The sequence below is a fragment of the Mixophyes fleayi genome, chromosome 2 (genome assembly GCF_038048845.1).
Source record: "Mixophyes fleayi isolate aMixFle1 chromosome 2, aMixFle1.hap1, whole genome shotgun sequence".
Classification (NCBI taxonomy): domain Eukaryota; kingdom Metazoa; phylum Chordata; class Amphibia; order Anura; family Limnodynastidae; genus Mixophyes; species Mixophyes fleayi.
Window position 1 is genome coordinate 141,863,928 of NC_134403.1, and position 26,282 is coordinate 141,890,209.

The window sequence follows — 26,282 nt, forward strand, 5'->3', positions numbered from 1 at the left end:
AGCATCTAAAAAGCAAAGAAATCAAGAATGTTCCTTGAAGCAAAATAATTCATGACAGATTCAGTATAACAGAAAAAATATAACTTAAGGCAACAAATCTTCCTGAGGAATAAAAATAGTGAAATTGTATTTCCCATGAAGTTAATGCAGACTCTGACCCAAAGAACATTCATTAGCATTGATGTAGAGAAATAAAATACATCTTCTTAATGAGGGTATCACCTCTTGTGACATGTAACAAATATCTATAAGCATATCATATGCATCCAGTGCTTTTGTTTATTATTGTTGCATGCTATCTTTTGCTCTTTTTAGTATTTATAATAATAGTTGCTTTTTCTTTTTAGACACCACGACTTATTATAGACAGTCAGGGCCATCTTTTCCATTGGGCACGATGGGCAGCTGCCCGGGGGCCCCACGGGCAAGGGGGCCCCATAGGCACGGCTCTTAATGAGAATAAATAATCCTGCAAAAGAAAAAAACCTGCAAAAAAAACCTACAAGGGTCACTGAGCAAGTGCATCTATCTATCTCTATCTCTATATATCTATATCTGTATCTATCTATATATCTATATCTAGGGGCCCCAGTGCACTGCTTTGCCCGGGGGCCCATAATGTTGTTAAGATGGCCCTGTAGACAGTCTGTGTCATATATGAACTGACAGTATTGCCATTGTAATGTCACCATATCTGTGAACAACATTTATATTTTATGGGACAGATCATGGATTGCAAACGGAAAAGTGTCTCCTTTTTGGAGCCAGGCAATGTTATGCCTGATGTTTAATGCCCTGGGCAGATGGGCAGCACACTCCATCCCTGTGAGATATGCACAATGAAATATGGACTGTGTTGAACTTGAAATAGTTAAAATTAAATTCCATTTTGTAGGATGAGGTATGTGGATTGCCCCACAAAACAAGAACAAATATATATAGTTCTACAGCGCTTTTAGCCATGCAATTTGACCTAAAACTAGAGTTTCCAATAATATAAACTAAGCTCTTTGTTCCATCGAAGCTCAAATAAGCTACAATTAAATAACAATGAACATAAATATGCACCTGTACATACATGTGGTATTGTTTTAAAACAAAATTTAAATATTTCTTTCTTAAAATACTTTCAGGAATCACATAAAGCGAACATTAGAGTCAAACAAGCAGTATAACGGAAATAAAGCTGACAAGTTTAAAATAATTAGACAATTGGGTTAAAGGTAAGAGTAATGCAGAGCTTGCTGGTGGCATGTTTCATTTGAATAAAACATGTACTTTTAGCTCAACTTCATAACAACAATGATCGCACACATTGGATGAGCAAATGGATCATAATCTTGCTGAATGGGGCATGAAATTATGTATGCATGAACCAAACTGAAGATTTATCAGCAATTGCTGTGATATGCCTTTCTCCCTAATCCTCTGTTTATGGGTATTGTACTGTACTGTGAACACTTTGTCCATTAATGAAATAAGATTTAGGCAATATAAAACACTCTTTAGGCCTGCGGTGTGTTTAATGCACAAAAGAACGATTGAAAGCTTCCAGTTACAAACATGTTGTTTTCATAAGAGCTCAATGACTGCTGTGGTGAGAGATTGAGAGATCAAGCTCTGAAGACTCTACCCTATGGGCTCAACACATGAAAAATAATTGTCACATTTATTTTTAACCATTGTACCTGTGACAGTACAAGTATGTGTGCCTCACTATGGTCTTGATAGGATAACCAGTTTTGCAGTAGTTGCTCATGCCATGTTCTGAATGGAACACAACATGAGAGGTGAAACCGCAATTATCAAAACCAGTTAACTAGTGCTGACGATCATCATCAGTGTGTATTTGAACCACTTTCTGGACATGAGCAGATTTATTTCATGCAAGATGCTATACAAACTGGTGTATGTCCCACTCTGTTTCATCTGCTCCATTATGTTTCATCAGGAACACAGAGTAAGAAAATTTTGTCAAAATGGTTATCTGAACAAAGCAAGCATATCAAGATGCATTAAGCTGTACATCTGTAGCATAAGTGCCAGGTTTACAGCAGGCATACTTACACCCACATACATATACACAGAATCAGGTTGTAAGCACAATAAAACTTTGTAAATGCCTTTGTTATTAGGCTTCATATAATACATCTGCTATAATCTTCCTTCTCGCGTACGATTGAAAGTAAGATTTTTTATTTTATTTTCATTTTAGACATATACACAAACCCTATAATATATGCTTGCTCAATAAAGAAAGCACACAGCAGCTTCAGTGAAACCACAATCAGCCAATCAGAAGCAGTTAATTTCAGTGCTGGCAATCGTCATCATCATCATCAGCAGCATGTATGCAAGTAATATGGCTGTAAAAGGCAATTAAGTCTGGGTCAGCTTGCACATACACGAATATACCCTTACTGTACTTGGCCAAAGTTAAAACACCCTTGTCCTCCCCTGTTCCAGTCCTCCATGCTCAGGCAGGTCTAAATGCCTGAATCACAAAAGTCTTTATAGGCAAATATGCATGTGACCACCTAATGGACATGAGCAGAGTTATTTTACATAAGATACGATATGCAAACTGTCCCACTCTGCAACATGTGTTTCATCTGGAACATATAGTAAGCATTTTTTTCAAAATATTTGTCTGAACGAACAAATTAAGCACAAAAGGAAACAGCAAATATACATTTATTTCCTGATTATATATATATTTCTATTTCATAGTGACCAATGGCAATTAATTAAGTGATTATTAATTTTTCCTACCAATCACTTTATAGAATGCAGTTAGAGTGAACATATGTGACAAAAATGAAACAAGGCAGCACTAAGCATCCTATGCATATGGTGAATTGAGTCCTCAGATATGCTGCCGCTCATCTACTCACTGCATATATGCAGGCAGAGCCAATACAATAAAGTGCAACTTCTCATGCAGTAATGAGACACATAGCACTGTTTTCCTCAAATAAGCCACTCCATGGGGCAGATTTAATTAAGAGTGAAGTCCCTTAGGAACCTCGTGAGAGATTCTCCAGTGGGAGGTTCCTCGTTAAAATGTTTGCTCACTCGTAGAAGAGCGATCAAAAATGAGCAAAGATTTCTGTACCATATTTGTCGTTACATCACTCACTATCACCTTGTGCAAGATTCTTACATGACTTCGCTTTTATCTCAATCTGCCCCTATATGTATAATGTGGAACCTGAAATGCTGATTTAGAAAGTTTCTGGAAAAGATTTATAGAAGCCCAAATGCTGCTAAATTCAGATATATTTGTTACATCTCAGGTGAAATAAATTTAGGATGTTGTGTAATAAGAGGACTACTATTCCAAAAATAAATTGAAAATGTCTACACTATTTTTGCCCTGTTCCACTTTATATGAATGTCCCTTTATGTGAACTCATCAGATCCAAATAATTCACATGAAACGATATTGATCTGTGGGAGCAAAGAACAGAATCAATCCATGGATGAAACTTGCCCTGTCTTGCTCAAGTCTGAATAAGAAGACATGTCAATATTGTTGTCATACTCTGAGTTATAAAGTTACTGTACAGTACAGTATTTCACCAGCGTGTTTATTACTAATATGAGATAATTTTATCAAATGCTTTGGTCTGCAATTTAGATGTCACGTTTGTCATTCAGACTTTTTCTTTTACTATGCTCCCTTTGTTATGTTTTGTTATTTAGCTTACAATTTTGCTTTTACGGAAAATAGCTAACGAGAGGTTACTATAATAGGTTTTGTCTTGAGTTGCCATTCTATATACTTGTCAAGGTTACATGTGGCACAGATGAAATGCTTTCAGAACAATATAAACTCCTTACCCTGCTCTTTGATGTATAAAACACTGCAAAAGTACAGGGCAGATATTGCTAATGGTTCACAAATGCACTTTCCTGTTGATGAGCTTTAAAAGTGGACAAGTGAAATACGCTTTAATGCCATCTTTTAAAAAGCACGGTACTTCCACCCTAAATGTTCCAGTATTAGATCCAATAATTTCGGCATGCTGATTTCAAACATTTGAAACACGTTTTCTTGTTACTGGACACCACAACGAAAATAATGCATTTTTGTGCAGTTGTCAAAATGGAGGTTGAATGTAAATTCGACTGAACTCCATTAAAGCTTTCCTGCTCCTCAACTGACAAAAGCGAAGGGATGACAGCGAATAAACCAAATCTACGGCTCAAAACTAATAAAGGCTAGTCGTGGCAGAGACTCTATATTTTCTACTTGTTTTGCTTGACATAATTCCAGGGAGCTCCCATAGCTGTAGCATAATATGTAACTGTACCAAGAACAATGCGGCAACATTGAAGATAATTCATTGTCTGGACAAAGATAGAGCAGTGAATGTTTCCCAAATGGGATGGTGCAATAAAGTTTGTTATTGTTCTGTTGTCAGCTTCCCTGACAATCCTCATGTGATTCTCATAAGAGTACAATGTATGGGTTGATACTGTAGGAACGTGTATATTGTTGGAAACCTTAAATATAACCAACCAGTTATTAAATGCAATAATATAGCTATATTTACTGTGCATTATAATATTAGCTATATTTATTGTGCACTAATCATAAATGGTAGATCTAAAGCAGGCGGAAAAAGCTAAACACATCTACATTGGAAATCTCATACAGACATTTCCTTTCCACCCCTGCCTGTAATATAATGTTTTTTGGTAGCTCTGAAATATGTACTAAAAGGGATAAATCAGGCGCTAACAATTACAATAAACTGACCTGCAATTGACTGCAGCTGGATATGGGAAAGGTAGTACCCACAAACAATCCACACAAGATACCAAAAAATACCAGCGCAAAACAAATACCAGGATGAAAAAATGTGCAGATATAAAAGAATGTTGAAAACAATCGGTATATATAAAAAACAGTGTTATTTATTTGACTAAGGTCACATGACCTTCATTCATGGAAATATGAACTAGACACAGAGCTAAAAAGGAACTCAAATACCTGACACAAATTAGGCTTAACTATCTTTAAAATATGAATTGAACTAATGACCTTATTTTTGGTAAATATTTTGAAGTAAAGATGTGTGAAATGGAAAGTGCCCACTGTGCTGAATTCATCATGTGTTTCGTCAGTCCTTTTTCTCTAATTCCACAGAACCTGTTTCTGCTGCAAATCCAAGTGCAATAGTAAAAGGAAGGCAAAAAGGTGACTGTAGGATAAGAAGCATGGTGAGGGCAGCAGACCAGGAAAAGTTTAAACAACTCTCTAGACCAGTGGTTCCCAAACTTTTGCAGTTCGCTGCACCCTTAGAGTCTCCAAATTTTTTCAAGGCACCCCTCCAAAATAATTACCGAGCAGTCCCGTTTTATAATTAGTCAAAAAAACGTAATAAGTATTTAGGTCAGGACAGAGATACTTATTTAGTTGTATGCAAAAATAATACACATAAATTCAAGGGAAAATAATATTTTTATATATATTTTTTTCAATTATATTTCTGTCAAATAATAATTTACAGCTAACACACTCTGTGCCCCTCTGCATCCACACACTCTGTGCCCCTCTGCATTCACACATTCTGTGCCCCTGTGCATCCGCGCTGTGCCCCCTCGCTCTGCCCCCTTTGCATCCGTGCTGTGCCCCCTCTGTATACCGCCGTGGACAGAAAGAAAAAGAAAAAAAAAAGAAAATCTTACCAATCCTGTAGCGCCCGGGACCCAGCATTCTCTCTCCTGCCACTTCTCACTGAATATGTCGGGCATGATGACGGCACGCTTGGCATTCAGTGAGAAGGAAGGAGGTTGCTGGGTCCTGGGCGCCGCTGGATTGTTAAGTTTTTACTATTTTTTTCTTTTTCTTCTTCCTGGCCATGGCACCCCTGTTACAGCGCCGCGGCGCACAGTTTGGAAACCTAGGCTCTAGATGACATGGCTTAAAACACAATATACAAACTTCTAGAGAATACATGATACAGTAAACTTTTGCTTACACTATTAACTGATTGTTGAATTTTTGTAGGCTACCTAGTTTATTGGTAAAACCTAAAGGTGCATGAAAACTGGTTCAGAAGAATTACAAACCCTTCCAATGTATCTGATTAATGGGGAGTCGTACAATAAACAGTTAAGTTTATATTTATTGTGTTTTCCGATAAGATACAACATTTCACAGTTTTTTTATCACGTGGAATTTGGCCTCAAGTGTACCGCATGGAATTCTCTACTTCAATCTCACTACAGAACAGAATGTAGTGACACCATGATCATCTATTTAGGGAATATAAATTGTGTGAAATGGGGAAATTACAATTATAGCATGGAATAGTCAGATTGGCGAAGCAAAAGTGAAGTTCAAAGACTAACAAAACGTTACACTGCTGCAAATTAGCTTGTTCCTCATCAAAATCAGATTTGTACGAAATTATGCTGCAAGTTCATGTATCTCGAGAATTTTGAGAGCGTTCAGTTATTGTAGTTATCTCTTCACAAAGATTAAAGCAACAGTGACACAGGTTATGAAAAAACACCCAACATACTAAAAAGGAAGAACATCATAATAAAACAAAAGTATTATAAGTTCTGCTTTTTGTTTTGCTAATAACTTGTTTTATTATATTTCATTTTATTTAACGTGATGATTGTAGTTATTTATATTCCTATATTTTGCAGGCCCCCTAGTGATACATTTGTCACCTAGTGATTTACCCGTACAGCATTTTATGTTACTATGTAGGTTTAGTGTATATCTATATTTAGACATGTGCGCTGCTCCCCATGGTTTGGTTTTGGATGTAGTTTTGGTCTAAAACGTGTTTGTGTTTTGGTTTTGTTACTAGTTTTGTCCAAAAATCCTGAAAGGTTTTGGTTTGCTTCTGGATTTAATAAAATATTGAGAAAAATAGGTACAATTATGTGATTTTGATCTGATTTTGCTCCTATATTACTATTCATAGTAGTATCATTAATTCCAGTCATTTACAACCTATTTTCTAATGATCTCTTCACAACTCTCCAAATTTTCACCAGTTTTGGCCAAAACCTGCAGCAAGCTGGCTGGCTAAAATTAGTGATAGAGTAGCAAGAAAAAATACATGACAGTTTAATAATTATTCTTATTTCTTAATACTTCATTCTTTTTTTTTTTGGGGGGGGGGGTGCTGCTTACAAAGAAAACACCCTGCTACTCGCACTCAAGCACTTTAAGCTGGAATGCTGTGAGAGATCTGAACAGAGGAGCAAAGAGAGAAAGACTGATAAGTACTGATGTTTCTTATATTGTTTATGTGATTGGACTGAGACATATTTTTTTAGTTAGATAAAGTCGTGGTGGAGAGCCCTGAAGAAAGTTAATTTACACCCTTTTGCTGGAATAATATATCATTACAATGGATATTATAGGGATAGTTAGCTAGGGACTGAGTCAAAGCGAGAGAAAACTAAAAGTGTACAGTTATTCATGCAATAGTTACAAAGAGGAGATAATTTACTTTGTAAAGAGTCCATATATATGTATGTATATATATATATATATATATATATATATATATATATATATATATATATGTATATATATGTATGTATATGCATACGTATGTATCTATATATATATATATATATATATCTTGTTCTACAGTGGCAGATGACTAGGGGTAAGGGCTATATCTATATCTATAGAATATTTCTTCTAATCCGAACTGCTCATCTCTAATCTATATTGCACAAATAAATCATGACTTTATTCCTAACTTCTACTGAAAAGTAGCTCATTCCATGTCTTAGAAGCTCTTATCTCAGATTATTATATAAGCAGTGACCCCCTTCCCTGAAATTCAAGCAAAAATATTGTGTATGGTGTCAAAAATACCCTATTATGAAGCAAAGTTCATACATCGAGCTTGCTCACTAAGAATGCTGCCGTCATCCATTACTACTTTCCCTTTTTACCTCTTTCTTTATCATGTTCCATGTGACTTTTCTTATACCCACAGATTCATATTTACTTAATGATATAACCTCTTCCTGCTAGTCACCGGTAATTAATGATACTGTACATATCAGTCCATCACTCTTTTCACGCCCCCTACTTTGCTACCATAAACTGCCTACACAGCGAATGCGGGACCATCTTCAAAGTGAAATATCACATGCCTCATTGATAGACATTCTGCAAGCATAGGTGCCAGCCACATTGCACATACTACAATGAACGCTATGTTATACAAATATGTGTTTACAAACCGCCTAATGCACAGATCCCTAATTGTTTGATTTTTTTTAACCTCGGCCTTCGGATTAATTTACTCACACATGAAAATAGTCGCTCTTAACCTCATCTTCACCTACCTTTGCTCTATGTCTATATTTACAAACTCCATTTCCTCTTACCTGTTACAATTTTTTGACTTGCAACTTTTACGTTACTGTCCTCCAAGACACACCACTCATGTGTACTGAAATGTAAATTCCATTAATATGGAATATCATTGGCTTTTTAAGATAACTCCTATAACTCTTCCCTATCATATCCTAAAGGAATCACAGAACACTGTGACTAAACATTAACATCTGTCGTAGGCCAAGTAGCTTCTTATACTTTCTGTTGCTCCTGCCATTATTATTTGTAACCTTGACATACCAGGCAGACATACCTTTCCACAAGTAATGTTCCAGATCATCTAAAGTTTATGCTTCACTGTAAATTTAATTTTATTATAAGTGTATTCTTTACTCTGATATATATGCTCTTACCCAAACAAAACAGTTCTACTTCTCATCTCTCATCTTCTTCAGTTCCACTATTTCTAAACCCCTTTTCAGTACCTTCAACTACCTCCCAAGTCCAACAGTACAACCACACAACACTGATCTCACTGATAAAAAATCTGCCTGTTATTTTAACAATAAATGAACGCTATCCATCATCAGAATATATTATCTCCAAACAGCCCTTTCCCCCCATTTCCTTGAAACTCACTATTGTACCTTCTCCACACTTGGTCCTGTGACAAAGGATGAAGTCTCTGCTCTACTTTTGTCCCACTGCCTTACTACTACTTCCTATTTCCATTCCTTAACTAGTTTACTCTCCTCATCTCACAGAAATATTTAATCTCTCATTCTAATATAGAGTTTTTTCATCCTTTCAACCCTTCATTGATTAATTCATTGCAGAAGAAGCTCTTGCCTGATCCATCTTCTCCCTCAGGCTACTTCCCTGTTTAAAACAAATAAAAACAACAGACCTTATAAGTGGTGCTAGAAAAAGATGACCTGAGCTGCTGTAGAAAGGAGCTAGTTTCTGATACCACTAATGGTGAAAAATATGAATAATCCAGGGCGCTGGATCAAATGAGGAGTGTAATAACTATAAGTATACCATGAATCTCTGTTACAATAACTCCTATTTTTTTGCAAAACATGTAAAAGCATACACTATTAAACAATGAACATATCGAAACTGTTAATAGCACATATAGGTAACACATTTATGCCCATGACAAAGACTCAAATACTATATCACATGTGCTGGCACAATTTATCTAATCATGGATAGTCACAGTCAATAGTAGACCTTAAATATGGAAATATAGTTGGTAATATTTGGAACAGCCAGGCTCCTTAGACTCTGTAAAGGGAAGAGGTATTTAATATCAGCCGGCGTACAAAGCTGTAGCAATAGACTGAGTGAATAAATCTTCAAAGTGTTAGATTGCTCTCAATGTCAGTCAATAAATTAAAAAAGATATCAATTTATACTTGCGGTTCCTACTCTGTTTATGGACACATTGTGACTTTGGGGCATACCTTACACATCCAGCACATTTAATTCCAATGCAGATTTTTAATCATGAAGTGATAATATATTGCCAGAGCTCCTCCACACTAGCAGTCTCTCGATCCAAAGAGAACATGCACTGGGGGATTGAACTGTCCACAGAACTACATTATCAGCGACTGCAGTGGATTCCACTGATGGTATCCAAACGTGGTATCACAGCTGGGAAGCCATAGAGCATATAATGATGAACAAGTCGATAGACAAAAGTGCAAATGGTCACTAATAAAACATAAAAAAGTATCTCTTAGGTGTTTTGTTACATGTATAGTAACTTCTGCAAAATTCATTCAGTGGCTGGTATATAAAAACATTGCCCTCTATTTCTCAATTACTCTTTCGATGGCCCTTTTTTTATTGTTATGCCTGCTACTGAAACACTTTTACTCAAGTTTCCAATAATATTCTAGCTGTTAAATCTAACAGCCATTACTCATTATTAAACATTCTGGATCTACATGCTGTTCATTGGTACCATCCCCTATTCATGCAAACCTTTAGCTCCTCCACAGCAGACCTCAATGGTGTAGTGGTTGGCTGAACACAACAGACTCATATAGCATGGTATAAAGTGGGATGCTCTTAACTGCTTGCCGTTGGAGTGTGCAGCTCCACAACTTGAAGTAGACTACAATATTTTTCAACTTACATCTCTATAATAGCTACGTAATATATGTAAATTACAAATTATGGGTTTTAATTACATGTTAAAAGATATGAAGAAAACTTGTAAAAGGATGAGTATGACAGCTGATGAATTACTGTAATTTGGCATTTATAAGTCACATTAAGAAAATAATAAGTATCTACTTGTCCAAAAATACTGCACAAATTAAATTTTAGTCACAGTGAATTGACTGCAGATGGCACAGAGCAACAATTTAATATTAAAATGATTCTGATTCAAGATTTTTGTCATGTATCTGCTGCTTTCACGTACTTGTGGAATCCCTTGCTGCAGGACCCCTATTAACCACCTGGAACTAACTGAATTAACTGTCAGGACCATGTGAAAATTGGAAAGAGCAAATGTTTTGCCTCCTTTTCCCCAATGTGTCCTGTAATAGTGCCAGCACCTGTCAGTAACTTTGTTTCAAGGAAAAAATTATATATGTTGATTTCAGCAAAGCGCAACTTCTAGAAGTCATCTGAAACTTTAGGGAAAAGTTAATATTTCATTGTGAATACAAAAATAATATATATATATATATATATATATATATATATTTAATTATAAAGTGTCTAGATCATATATATTAATGCAGATAATGACAAAGCCTATTAAATCTAGCAAAATGTAATCTTTAATGCTATTACTTAGGTCATAGAGAGCACAGGTCTACACTATCACTAGGCAAACCTTGGCAGTCACCAAAGTTTTGGTGATGACTAAAGCACATAATGTCACTCATTCAGTATTCTTAATGTCCCAGTAGCGCTCCCACTCTAGTTTCCTGCAGGTGACATGTAAGAGCAAGTGGCAGCTTCTTACCTATGGAGCTGACATGTGAGTGAGGGTCTGGGAACTGGGTGCTGGGCAATAATGTCAAAGTCCAGTGGTAAACTTCCAGCCTGACACAGGAGCAAAGGATTAACTGCTCCTCACCTGCTTACTACACATAAGGTACGAAGTGGGGTGATCAGGGGCCAAAATCATGGGAACGCAAGGAGTGCAGTACCTGAGGGGGCACCAAAAAAGACTATTTCAGCACTCCTGTTTGTACACTATTCAACATTAGCACATTATATAAGTTTAAACCCCCATATTCCAAGTGTCATTTTAGGCCTCCAAATCTGTCGGAGTCCAGGAGAGAACAATAGTGGGCAGAACTGGTTAATGATATTCCTAATCCCAGTTGATGAAGAGCCACTCCTCATTTTAACCCCTTACAAATATTTGAGACATTGCAGGGGTTTTAGGAGTTGCTGATTTCCACATTGTTGGGAGGGAGGGGGGTGGAGGCCAGGAAATTGTATCCACCTTTTTGTAATCAGTAAAAGCAATGGGATAAATAGCTTCCACCCACCTGGATTATTTAAGAATACTGTGGGCATTCTTATATTCATCCCCGCACTGATTGTTCATAGCCCAGGGTTACATACAAGAGGTAGTAGAAACGGAACATTAATATTAATAATATTAATATTAATAATTTTCAGTGTAGTGCGTGTATCATTTTTATTTTCCATGTTTATTATCTAGCATTAGAAATATTAATATTAATAATTTTTAGATATTAATAATTCTTTTTGACCACCTCTTTTTCCTCTTCTGTGCTCCACTCTGCATGTTGCTTCCTGTTCTTAGAGGAAGCGAACACCAAAGTTCCCTTCCCCAATGAGCAGAATGCTGGAAGCATGGGCGGGCATTCTGGGGCTTCATATCCCTTGCAGTGTCATCTCATAATGCTCCCAATTGGCCATGGCCACGACAGAGTGGGGTGGAGCCCCATAGCAGCACAGGTTGCAGTACTTGCTACCCAGGTATGTATGAAACTGCAATCATCTTCTAGTTGCATAAACATCAGTTATCCCTACTAGTTATGCATGTCTCAGGGATCAAACAGAGGCAAACAATGTTTTTATCCCATACTGTTTGTCATGAGTATAGCTAAGCAACATTTTCAAAGCTGCACAGCAATACATTGGTCATGAAATTTTGCCTTAAGTGTTCCTAGTTCTATTCCAACCACACCACACAACAGGATGAATCGACATTCGTCCACACAATGGCTCAATTCATGGATTATATGTGAAATTTTAATTTATAAATATAATAGCGAATGGAGTTCCACAGATTGCTGAAGCAAATGGGTCTCTAAAGTTATATAACTGGAAATTCGCTATGAAATAATCTGTTCCCCAGAGAAACCCTTTTTTTGTGAAGTTTCAGCGCTATTTCATTGATCTCTACTCATGAGCTTCCTCTTGATCTTTATTGTTTGTGACATAGGCTATAAAGTAACAACTGGAACATAAGGAGTTTGGCAAGCTAAATGGCAACTGAATTATGGCATCTTCAAGACTCCACAAATCAGGGTAATAAGTCTTATGTACAATGCTATTGCCTCCATAGCTACAGATTAGAAATTAGAAATTGAGAACTGAACGGTGCAGATAGTCCATATTTAAAAAACAGGTGCATTTAAATGGACCAATGCTTCCAAGAACTCATTTTAACTCCTATGATTGTCCCGATAAATTAAAGAAAGTTGGCAACTGTGTATAATATGTGATCCAATAAATTATCAAGATATTTGGGTAATGTGGGATTAAGGTTGTGACTCCCCATAGCAGAATAGCAGCATTGTAAGAGTGTTATGTTTTTCAAACAAAGGTCGTTTATGAAGCACAAAATATGAGCTGCAGTCAGGGGCAGGCTGGGCTAAGGGTCATCTGCCCCCTGTGCTGGTCCCATAGTGGGCTACCTTGGGCTGGATCACTGGGCCACCTGCATTTTTTTTCCATTAAAATGTTCCTAATAGGCTGCTGAGTTGAGTCACACCTTTAAATTTGTGCAAGTGTGACTAATTATTTACCTCACACATAAAAACGAGCCCTCCCACAGCACTTCCACATTCTAGATTTTGGAACGCCACACTTTTCGGGGGAGTTTGTAGGTCCAGCTGCACATGCACATGGTGGAAACTGTATAAATGATGCTAAATTTTTCTCCACCAACAAGGGAAATTTTTCAATGCCAACAAGGGAATTTGTTGGCATTGATTTCCAGAATTTGCTGTTTAAGTTTACTTTTTTTTTACACTGCAGAAAACATTTCTATTTAGATATAAATCTACAGTTTATGTTAAAATATATAGTTTATGTCAAAATATTGTACCGAATAAACCAATTACAGTAAAATAATTGCAACCACACTTGCTGCGTTTTTTATTTCAGTAAAAATTGGGTATGTTGTAGACAGGCAATATAGTGTCTTATTTAGGATAAAGTATATTAAATTAATTTGAGCCCCATCTTTTGCCATATTTATTTGAAAGAAAAACATTTTTTTTATAACACAAACAATTATCTGTTCCAATTCTAAAAAAAAGTATGCTGAAGGAACCACAGCTTTTGCAGTATTTATTTGGGAAAAAAATAGATGTTTCACTGCCAAGGGCAGTTGAAATAAATATTCTGATAATTTGAAGCACACTTACGATGATATGTAGCGCAGTGAACGTATATGATTTAAAGTTTGGGTAAACTGAAACAATACATACTGTAAACACAATGCATGTATTGTGCAGGTGATTGATGAGCAGGTATAAATGGATACACATTAGTATTCAGAATGTTTGTGTTAAATTTACACAATATAATTACGGGATTGTTATTGTGAATCTTGAGCAGGTGAAGTGAAGTTTGTGTTTATTCATTGTTTATTAATGTTATATATGTGAGTGATATCTGGAGTTGGTAAATTGCAATTCAAGCCCTGAATATACAATATAACAGTACACATGAACATGTGGATGTAATTGTTTCCAAGTTAAATTTCATCCATTCTGGCCAATGTCCTGCTTATTTCTCCAGTTTTCCAGTGAATCTCAATCTGAAGCAAGTACAGCAGGGTAATTTATGTAGGCCTCATTTTCTATGAATAACTTGTTAGATTATATCACTCATAAGTTTTATTTTTCAAGAATGTATGAATTGCGCCCATCATAACAGAGTCATTTCTGATGACAGTCATACATTGAATACCCCTTACTCATTGTGGTATTTGTTTGTTAAAGAAAACAAGGATATCTGTAAAGATCCTTCCTATGTGTCACACTTGCAATAAGTAAATATTTAGGAATTCTCCTACTGATTTATTTCAGTGAAAAAAAAAAGTATTTACAACACGCACTTGTCTGTTCTAAGTACCATACAGTAAAATAGGCTACCTTGAATCTTTCCCCACTTGGTCTATGGTTTATATATATATATATATATATATATATATATACATATATATATATATATATATATATATATATATATATATATATATATACATATATATATCTACTATATAAAAGCCTAGTGGCGTGTGTCTGTGTGTGGGGAAAAAAAACAAGCTGCAGCGCCACCTGCTGGGCGAAGTTATACACTAACCTACTAAATTCTTAGTGTGTGTGGGGGAAAAAAAATCAGAAAGGGCTGAAATTTGCTGCAGCGCCACCTGCTGGGCAGAGTTATACACTGACCTACTAAATTCTTAGTGTGTGTGGAAAAAAACCACAGAAAGGGCTGAAATTTGGTATACTAAGATGTTTTTAATTTGTTAATTTAATTTGTTAATTGTTAAAAGTGTTTATAAAGATTTTAAAAATATATATATATATTTCTTGAAGGAGAAGTGACAGTTGGGAGTGGTTGGTGGTTGCCGGGGGTGACAGTGGGGAGTGGTTGGTGGTTGAGCGAGAGGAGTGTGATACTCAGGACCGCTGAGAGAGATCCCTGTGTCTGGATAGACATCTGGATAGATGTGGCGATAAAGATGAAGGATGAGGTGATGGAGAAAAATGATGAGGTGGTGACATGTGGACAAAACCACGTTAAAAAAGGGCGCTTACATCGGGAAGTAATGCTCTTCCCCTAAGGTGGCCTGGCCTAGCCCCAAATGCATCATGACAAGAACCTTTTTAACACCTTAAGTAGCTTGATTTGACTAGAATGCATGAGTATCATGCACGGGTTAACTTGTATATATATATATATATATATATATATATATATATAAAAGAGAGAGAGAGAGAAAGAGAGATTCATATTTAAATAAATATGAATTTATTTAAATAGACACTGTTGGCTGTTTCTGTGACTGGAATCAAGTAGCAGAAAAGAGGAAGAATCTGTGGGTACTGTTATACGGTGTTGTCTATGTGATAGTGACTGTTATGTTTCTAGTGCCTTTTTGGATTAGTAGTAATTTCATCAGTAATTCCAAATCAGGCCTGATTTGTAAATTGATTCAGCTCATCTTAATTGAAGTAATTTGTATAAATGATAACTTCAGACAATTTTATTTTCTGTACATTCTACTACCCTTTTAGTACAGCAATTCCCGACCATGGCCTTTTCTGTGTGGAGTTTATATGTTCTGCTTGTGTTTGCGTGGGTTTCCTCCAGGTGCTCTGGTTTGCTCCCACACTCCAAAAAACATACTGGTACGTTAATTGGCTGCTATTAAATTTCCCTTAGTCTCTCTCGGTGTGTGTGTGTGTGTGTGTGTATGTTAGGGGATTTAGACTGTAAGCTCCAATGGGGCAGGGACTGATGTGAATGAGTTCTCTGTACAGCGTTGCGAAATTAGTGGCGCTATATAAATAGATGATGATGATGATGATGATTGTAACTGTATTGTAACTATATTGGCAAAAATGTACCTAGAAGTGTGTTTTACTGTATATATGTTTCCAGTTACCAGTAAATTCTTCTTACTATTGTTTTTTTCATATAATAGCACATTTAGTAGGTTCTATACAACACAGAGCCCATTTTGGTGGGAATATGCAAAGAAGTAAGCAAAGTGGCAAATAGACAATGTAGGAACCATAATGGTGACTACAAGTACAGCCAATGTTATTGATCTTTTTGGTGTCTGGGCCCTATAGCAGTTCTCTTGAGTTTTCTTATGGTCCATTAACATTTTTACAAGTAGTGTGGATTAAAAAAAACATCCGTTGGCTGCACTTTAGAACCATTGCTTACTGTACATGCTGCTAGGGCTTTTGTACAGTATTTATGCATAGACAATATTGATGACCTGAATGGCAGAAGGTCAATTATAATGTAAGAATACAGAAAGGATATAGAATTAATGATTTTATTATAATAATACAACCCATAGGGAACTTCAAATGTGTTTATAGTTTAGATAATATATAATATGCAAGAATTCAGAAAAAATATTGACACGTAAACATCACAAAGCAAATATTTTGTATTTATTCATATTTTGACATATCTTTGCTTTTGAAACAGCTGTATGTAAGTTGTGTAGATGGCTCTAAACATCTGACTTTAACTGTGCTATTAACCAGCATTATGAGTTTTTGTGAACATATATAATAGGTAAGAAAAAACATTGTGATATGCTATAATGCTAAGAAAGCAGTTTATACATTGATTAAAGTCATTAAATTAGGATAAGTGACGGACCTTTAAAGGCTTCAGTGTTATTTTAGAGTGCTGAATTTTACAAGCAGAAATCTACAGTCTTATGACTGTATTAAACACAGCCCTAATATGAATGGTAAACATTGCTCCCTTGTCACATGGGAGTTATTTTGAGCTTTTAGCTTTAAAAGAGATGCATTGTCTAACTAGTGAGTCTTGACTGTCAGTTCATTTAGCTTTTGAAATCTTCTGCATTGTTGATGAACGGAGAAAACCCAGTGTAGCACTGGCTAAGTTGCTTTACTATTAATTTATTATACCGATCAACACTCATTTTATTGCGAATCATAATAGAGTGATTTTTGGGTGCTGATTCCAAATACAACATTGCTTTGGCTAGATTGGTTCTAATTTTTGAGATAAGATACCCCATTGAAAAACATAAAAATTAAAAGAATGTAATGGTCAGGCAGAGATTACTTCCAAATTGCATTAAAATTGTCTCAAGTCATACAAAAATAAACACTTGAAATACATAATGGAATTTCATTTAGTATAATGACAGGTAAACATATTAAGCTGATTCGGATAATTACAGTTAATGTATAGTAAAATGCTGTTTGTACGATTTTCTTTTATGCGGTTTATCAGGACAATCACGTTGGAGGCTCCAACAATAGTACGTGTCTGTTCCATCTCCATCGATACCTTTTCTCCATCACCTTCAGATCTTGATGAAACCTCTCCCATTGATCCTCACTAAAATCACCCAGATTATCTAGAAATCTGTAAGTGGTTATGGAGGAAAGTGTAACTTTATGCTCATATTAGTACCCACATTTTTAAAGTTTGTGAGCATGTTTTGCACCAGCTCTTCATAATTGACTCCTTTGTAGTTACCCAAGAAGTTCTTGTCTACTGAGACATAGCGGCACCAGGCAGAAGCTTCAATACCATTCATAAAATTTCTGAAATCAGATTCTTGATAACTTTATGAATTTGAGGGCCATCAAAGATCCCAGTTTTTAGTTTTTTCCATACTTAGTACAGGGAATGATTTACAAATGTGTTTGAAGCAATTGCCATCTTCTTTCAAGTCATTAACAAATTGTTTCATTATACTTTTTATAGTAAATTGACTTTATTCTTACCTAAAACATGCTTTATATACAAATTGTCACTACAACCACTATGAATTCTACTTAATTTATTTACACTAATTACTAGGGATGTGCACCGGCCACTTTTCGTGTTTTGGGTTTTGGGTTCTGATTACCTTCAGGTTTTGGGTTCTAATGGGTTTTGCCAAAACACCCCCCTCAAGGTTTTGGGTTTTGATTTTTTTTTAGAAAGCATAAAAACTGCTAAAATCCAGATTTTTGGGTTTTTTTGGTTTTTTTTTTCACTCCTACGCTATTATTAACCTCAATAACATTCATTTCCCCTCATTTCCAGTCTATTCTGAACACCTCACAATATTGTTTTTAGGCCAAAAGGTTGCACCGAGGTAGCTGGATGACTAAGCTAAGCAACACAAGTGGGCATCACAAACACGTGGCCAATCTAGGAGTAGCACTGCAGTGGCAGACAGGATGGCAGTTTGAAAAGCTAGGCCCCAAAGGGCACATAATGCCAAAAAAAGAGGTGCAAGATGGAATTGCCCTTGGGCCCTCCCACCCACCCTTATGTTGGTGAAATAGAACATGCGCAATTTAACAAACCAATCATTTCAGCGACAGGGTCTACAAAAATGAAGCTGAAATGATTGGTTCGTTTGGACCCCCACAAAACGAGCTGGCAAAGAAAAAAAAGAGGTGCAAGATGGAATTGTCCTTGGGCTCTCCCACCCACCCTTATGTTGCAGAAAATGGACATGCACACTTTAACAAACCAATCATTTCAGCGACAGGGCCTACCAAACTACTGTGGCTGAAATGATTGGTTTGTTTGGGCCCCCACACAAAAAAAGCTATTCATCTCTCCCTGTACAAAGTAAACTGGCTCTACTGAGGCAAGATGTCGTCCTCATCCTCTGATTCCTCGCCCCCTTCAGTGTGTACTTCCTCATCCTCACACATTATCAATTCGTCCCCGCTGGACTCCACAATCACAGGTCCCTCTGTAGTCTCTGGAGGCCATTGCTGGTCTTCATTGAAGAATTGATAATTAATTTTGATGAACATCATCTTCTCAACATTTTGCGGAAGCAACCTCCTTCGCCGCTCACTGACCAGGTTCCCCGCTGTACTAAAAACTCTTTCGGAGTACACACTGGAGGGGGGACAACTCAGGTAAAATAGAGCCAGTTTGTACAGGGTCTTCCAAACTGCCTTTTTTTCCTGCCAGTATAAGTAAGGACTGTCTGACATGTCTATTTGGATGCTGTCAGCAAAGTAATCCTCCACCATTTTTTTCAATGGTGACAGAATCCAATGCAGCGACAGTAGACATGTCAGCAATCGTTGGCAGGTCCTTCAGTCCGGACCAGATGTTCTCTGCATCCCCGCCAGCGGGTCGTTTAGGAAATCTCAGCTGTTTCCTCGCAGCCATAGGTGTGGTAGAAAATTAAGGAGGAGCTGTTGCCATGTCACGGTCCTCTGACAATCTACTGATCAACAGGTCTTTGCACCGCTGTAGACTTGTGTCCGCCGGAAACAGAGACACAACATACGCTTTAAACCGAGGATTGAGCACGGTGGCCAGAATGTATTCCTCTGACTTTAAAAGACTGACCACCCTCGGATCCTTGCAAAGCATACGAAGGGCTTCATCCACAAGAGCTACATGCTTTGTGGAATCGCAATGCTTTACCAGCTCCTCCCTCACTTTCTCCAGCTGCTTCTGCAACAGCCTGATCAGGGGAATCACCTGACTCAAGCTGGCAGTGTCGGAACTGACTTCTCAAACGGCTGGAGAACCTTGCACAACACGGAAATCAGTCTCCACTGCGCTTGACTCAGGTGCATCCCCACTCCTTTGCCTATGTCGTAGGTGGCTGTGTAGGCCTGAATGGCCTTTTGCTGCTCCTCCATCCTCTGCAGCATATAGGGGGTGGAGTTCCAGCGCGTCACAACCTCTTGTTTGAGGTGATGGCAGGGCAGGTTCAGGCTTTTTTGATGGTGCTCCAGTCTTCGGTAGGCAGTGGCAGAATGGCGAAAGTGTCCCGCAATTTTGCGGGCCACCGCAAGCATATCCTGCACACCCATGTCACTTTTAAGATAATGCTGCACCACCAAATTTATTGTGTGGGCAAAACATGGCACATGCTGGAAATTGCCCATATGTAATGCCCGCACAATGTTACTGGCGTTGTCCGACACCACAAATCCCCAGGAGAGTGTAAGTGGGGTAAGCCACTGCGAGATGATTTCCCTTAGTTTATCTAAGAGGTTGTCTGCGTTGTACCTCTTACTGAAACCGGTGATACACAACATTGCCTGCCTTGGAACAAGCAGGCGTTTCGGAGATGCTGCTACTGATGCTGCTGCTGCTGTTGCTGCGGAAGGCGATGCATCTACCCAGTGGGCTGTCACAGTCATATAGTCCTTAGTTTGCCCTGAACCACTTGTCCACATCTCCATGGTTAAGTGGACAGTGGGTACAACCGCATTTTTCAGAGCACTGAGGACACTTTTTTGTACTTCTCTGTACATCCCGGGTATCGCCTGCCTAGTGAAGTGGAATCTAGACGGGATTTGGTACCGGGACACAATACCTCCATCAACCTTCTAAATCCCACTCCACTGATGGCGGACACCGGACGCACATCTAACACCAACATAGCTGTCAAGGCTGCAGTTATCCGCTTTGCTATAGGATGACTGCTGTCGTACTTCGTGCTCATGGCAAACGACTGTTTTACGGTCAATTGTTTAGTGAAAGACGTAGCGGTCTTACGACTTTCCCTCTGGGAAGATGACCGACTCCCAGCAGCAACAGCAGCAGCAGTAGTAGGCGTACCACTGCAGGATCCTCCGGAAGAATCCCAGATTGAAGAGGACTCAGTCATGCTGGTGACATGGCCTGCAGGACTATCTCCGATCCAGATCGAGGAGGAAATTGACGAGGAGGGTGTTGCTGGTGTGGATACAACGGCACCAAAGGATTTAGGTGTCCCTGGACTGCTGACGGTCCTAGCCACAGTTCCTGAACTAAACACAGATTTATGAAGGTTCTTCAGGTGACGTATAAGGGAGGATGTCCCTAGGTGGCCAAGATCCTTACCCCTGCTCATTGCAGCTTTACATAAGGTACATATGGCAATACATTTGTTGTCCGGATTGGGATAGAAATAATTCCAGACCGAAGAGGTGGATTTATTGGTCTTCTGGCCAGGCATGACAATGGGCTTTTTCATCCCATGGACAACAACTTTTTCCCCCCCTGGTGCCTCACTTAAGAAAACCACATCAGCATCCTCCTCGTCTAGTCCCTCCTCAGCGCCAGCTACATCAATATCCTCCTCCTGGTGTACAACATTGACACCTTCATTATCCAAATCTGTAACTGCACTGTGGGTGATCCTTCCAGCATATGCAGAGGGTGTGCTGCAAATGGTGGAAGGAGCCACCTTTTCCCGTACATTGATAGGAAGGTCAGGCTTCGCAACCACCAACACCCTTGGACTCGCCTTGGGGATTTGTCTTTAGAAGGCAGAGTTGTTTGCTGTGTTGCTGATGACAGCTTAACTCTCTTAAATTTTTTAAAGGTGGGGAGGAGGGCTTTGATCGTTGTGTGAAACTGAACCACTAGTCATGAACACGGGCCAGGGCCTAAGCCGTTCCTTGCCACTCCGTGTCGTAAATGGCATATTGGCAAGTTTACGTTTCTCCTCAGATGATTTTAACTTCTTTTTTTTCATAGTTTTAGTGATCTTTGGCTTTTTGGATTTTACATGCCTTCTACTATGACATTGGGCATCGGCCTTGGCAGACAACGTTGATGGCATTTCATCATCTATTTCATGACTAGTGGCAGCAGCTTCAGCATTAGGAGGAAGTGGTTCTTGATCTTTCCCAACTTTATCCTCCAAATTTTTGTACTCCATTATATGCAGCACAAGAGAGTGTACCCCTAAACCACACACACCCGGCAAAGGCTTTAAAAATGATATGCGGCACAGGACAGTACCACTGGACTGGAGTTATATAGCAGTACCACTGTACTTATACTGCAGGATCAGTGAACTTAGTTATATAGCAGTACCAATGGACTTATACTGCAGGATCAGTGAACTTTGTTATATAGCAGTACCAATGGACTTATAATGCAGGATCAGTGAACTTTGTTATATAGCAGTACCAATGGACTTATACTGCAGGATCAGTGAACTTTGTTATATAGCAGTACCACTGGACTTATACTGCAGGATCAGTGAACTTTGTTATATAGCAGTACCACTGGACTTATACTGCAGGATCAGTGAACTTTGTTATATAGCAGTACCACTGGACTTATACTGCAGGATCAGTGAACTTAGTTATATAGCAGTACGAATGGACTTATACTACAGGATCAGTAAACACCCCGGAACTGAGTAACAAGAATCGCTGGGGTTATGTGAAATACCCTACCTAGTAAAAACTGGGGAGCGATTCTTGATTGAAATAAGAGGCAATTAGGATAGGTGAAACAAAACGCCAACGCTTCTTGGCTTTTTCAAGGCAAAAGTCTGAAAGCTGTTTTCAATCAATGCCCGAGTGAAGATGGCGGTGGGCAGCGGGGAATAATATTAATCCGGATCTCGCGAGATCCGACAGCGGGATGATGACGTTTTGCCTCGTTCTGAGTTTTGCGTCGGGCAGGAATCCCCGAACAGTGCTCGGATCCGGGCTCAGATCGGCACTGTTCGGGGGTGTTCGGATTTCGGGAATCCAAGCCCGCTCAACCCTACTAATTACATGTATATAAATATATTACATGAATGAGAAACATTAAAAACACAATAGGCAATGCGAACCACTTAACTGGCAACTGTCACTTTTAAATTAAGCAACCTCGAAATACTTTAAATTTATTCAAATATCCTTAGCAACTAGAATTTTTTGTTGTGCTGTTATATTTAACTATTGTTATACTCTATTGTATTACTTTTGGCTACTAAGGGCACAGGGATCGAGGCAGTGGAAGCCTGTTGTTATGGGAAAAAACTGAGAGTAAAATAGCTACACTTCCGGGATTGTACAATGCAATATTGCCCAGCTTAATGCTGAAGGCTCTAAACTTGTTTCCTGATTTGGTAGAGAACTGTGGATAGTACATTGTCCCCTCCTCCCCATTTTCCATCACAAAAAAGGACAACTCCTTTCAGTATTACAAAGCCCAGGAAGCCAACATCAACAGTGTGTCACAACTTAGCTGCCTTTTCCAGTTCATCACAATACACCATAGAGTTTTTAACTCATTGTGTTTCATTGTCCATCAGTTGGTCTCTGATATTTAGTAAAGTATCACTGGTGGGATGTAACATGGCCAGTAATCAGTTAATCAGTTATGACTTATAATAGCAGTTCTAAAAGCTCTTTAATAAGATATTTTCTTTTGGCACTAACTGTTCATTAATACATTTACTAATATTGAGAGTATTTTCTTTTACATCAATTAATTAACTCAGCATAGTTTCTGCAATTGAACAGTGAGGGTCTGATGCCGGGTTGAATGCATGTTGGGCATAACTTATGCTTAATAAAGCTATCCTGAGTCGTATGCATCTCAAGATGCATCCAGCTGGCACCTGTAATATATATGCCAGATTTACATCAGGCTTACATAAAGGGCCTCATATATGAATAGCACAAGAAAGTTTGTTAACATTTGCTATTAGACTAGATACAATACATCTTAAGAATGAAAGTAGACTTTAAAACAAAAACAAAAAATATGTTATGTGCACAATCAATGAAGGAAGCGCCAGAGGTAAATTCACAATCAGCCAATCAGAAGCTAGTGCTGGCAACCATCATCATCAGTTACGGCATATATGCATATACCTGCTGATCTGTCTGGGCAACATTTGCGTGAACCCACCCTTATTGTACTCATAACTATGTTAGACCGGACCTTAGCTCTTCTGTCCCCTCAAGTGTCAGATGCATGCAACTCTTTACATTACACAAACAGGAGTATGTCCAAATCAGCATCAAGTCTTAAGTGAGAAAGTGTGAGTCAAAAACCATGTACCTTGTGACATGAGACCTGTTTTTAAACAATTTGCATTATGATTAGGTTAGTGTTGAATTACTTCTTACCTGCTGATGTTTGCACAATGTCAGTTGTGTTCCTGAGGCCCATGAAGTCAAATTGATAAAGTCTCCAAGACTTCTGATTTGCTGCTTCTACTGAATTTTTCCTCCATCTGTAGATCAGTTCATCCTTTGGGTAGCCATCTGTTAAACAAAAACCTTAACTTTATCAATCAAGTGAATAACATACTACTGTTTTGTTCTTGTAAGACTGTTCATAATAAAGTGTAGTTTATAATATTTAAGTGGACATTAGGCAAAAATGTTTATGTTTTAGTAAATACATTCAAACATACTTTGTGCATCAATTTACTTTGAATACTAGAAATTTTGTTTCACTTTTGACACAAATCAGTTTTATTTGTATTAAATATATATCCATAGCCACATTATGTTTTGAGAAAAATGCACTGCCCCTCTAATTCAACAGCATCTGCATGTTCAATATTAATAATTACAGTACCTTGTATAGTGTCTTTTACACTCCAGTATTAGTTGATCTGGATTAATATAGATACATACAGTAATCAAGATCAACACACTTTGTGAAACAAATCTGTTCCTTTCAACTACTGCAACTTACTTTAACACTACAGACAGATTATTATTTCTTATTATAAACAAACTGTATAACAGTTATGTCATACTCTCCAACAACACTCTGTTGACCTGCTATAATCTTCACACTCCCATATCTTCAAAGTAGACTACTTCTTGTCTTCTTCACTCAACTTGCAATTGCCCAGATTGCTTAATCTCTATATATTCTACCACCATAGGACCAATATAGTACTTCCAAAACCATAATAATTAAAAAGGTTTCTGCACACTACAATTTGAAAATTGTACCATAGGTTATATACTATATTGTACAAAAAATGTATCAGTGGAAGTGAGGCACAGCTTTGTACAGTATTTTATGGCAATATGTAGGACAAAAAAGTATATTTAAATGAGTGCAGACCTCCCACAGATATAGTTTTCCAAACTAGCAATTTCTTTGTAGCTTGGAATCTTTATCCCAGAATTCTTATTTTCACAGAAATTAGGATGCTTGTGCACCCGAATTTGCAATAATAAAGCATTGGAAGATTGAAATCGTGATAAAACATTGTGAAATGTAACTGTTTATTTAAAGTGGAGCAACAGTATAAGCCAAATCTACATGCACATCTACATTTTATTGTTGACCTTTAAACACTAATTCTGTGCTTTATTAGGATAAAATAAGTAAAATCATGTTAAATGTATGACTATGTTCACAAAGTTGACGCTTTCAAAAGCACCACAATGTTAATTATTTATGCTGTATGTGGAACACACATATATTGAACATAATTAAAACACAAATTAAAGCACACAATTTGCCTTCACGCAATGGAGATTGCCATTTTGTGGGCATAACCAACATTGAGTCTATTAAATCACTAGGAATTATGGATCTCACTAAATTGATGCATTTATGGGAAAACTGATTTTGCACAAAATATCGCTGCCTCCACTGTCACTAGGTAATAGGTACACTTTACAAGTGGATCACACTTACATTAGTACTACAAACACTTCCAATTGAAGAACCAATACACCCTTGCAATCTAAGATGTTTTAATTAAATCCAACACAGATTTAAAGGGTCTAAAAACAGTTATAGAAAACTATCACCCTGTTTATTTGTGTACAGTACATGAGAAGTCTAGATTGAAAGGACTGTCCTGGGGAGAAAACAGGACACATGGGAATCTTAACCTAGGTACAGTGACTACACTGAGAAATGTTTTCCATTAGATGTAAGAATGCATTTGTCAAGATTGTAAGATTCTATCTGTTTAATCTTCACACATTAGCAAAATACAGTGTGTAAGATTTTTTAATTACCGTTATTGCAACTTTTAGGCAAACAATATTTACTTCCAAGCATGTTCTAAAAAAAGATATCTCATTAGTGAAAGAAAATCATGTACTTGTTCCTGCTACAATGAATTTTCTCATCTCACTTGACATTCAATCATTGCATCTAAGTATTCCTATTAAATAGTTGTCCTGCTAAAAATACAGTATTTATTACATTGTCTACTAGGAATAGAAAGATTTTT

The 26,282-nt window shown here is 37.5% G+C and overlaps 1 protein-coding gene across 3 annotated transcripts in view; it reads right to left on the reverse strand.

The window, feature by feature from the left end:
* Positions 1-26,282, reverse strand: part of GABRG3 (gamma-aminobutyric acid type A receptor subunit gamma3) — a 515,770-nt gene that overhangs the window by 64,049 nt on the left and 425,439 nt on the right. For 2 of the 3 annotated variants that reach the window (XM_075200111.1, XM_075200109.1), the window contains exon 6: positions 24,196-24,348. In XM_075200111.1, the coding sequence (XP_075056212.1) occupies positions 24,196-24,348 (153 nt within the window). The remainder of the gene's footprint in view (positions 1-24,195; positions 24,349-26,282) is intronic. The other variant, XM_075200110.1, reaches the window with a different exon arrangement.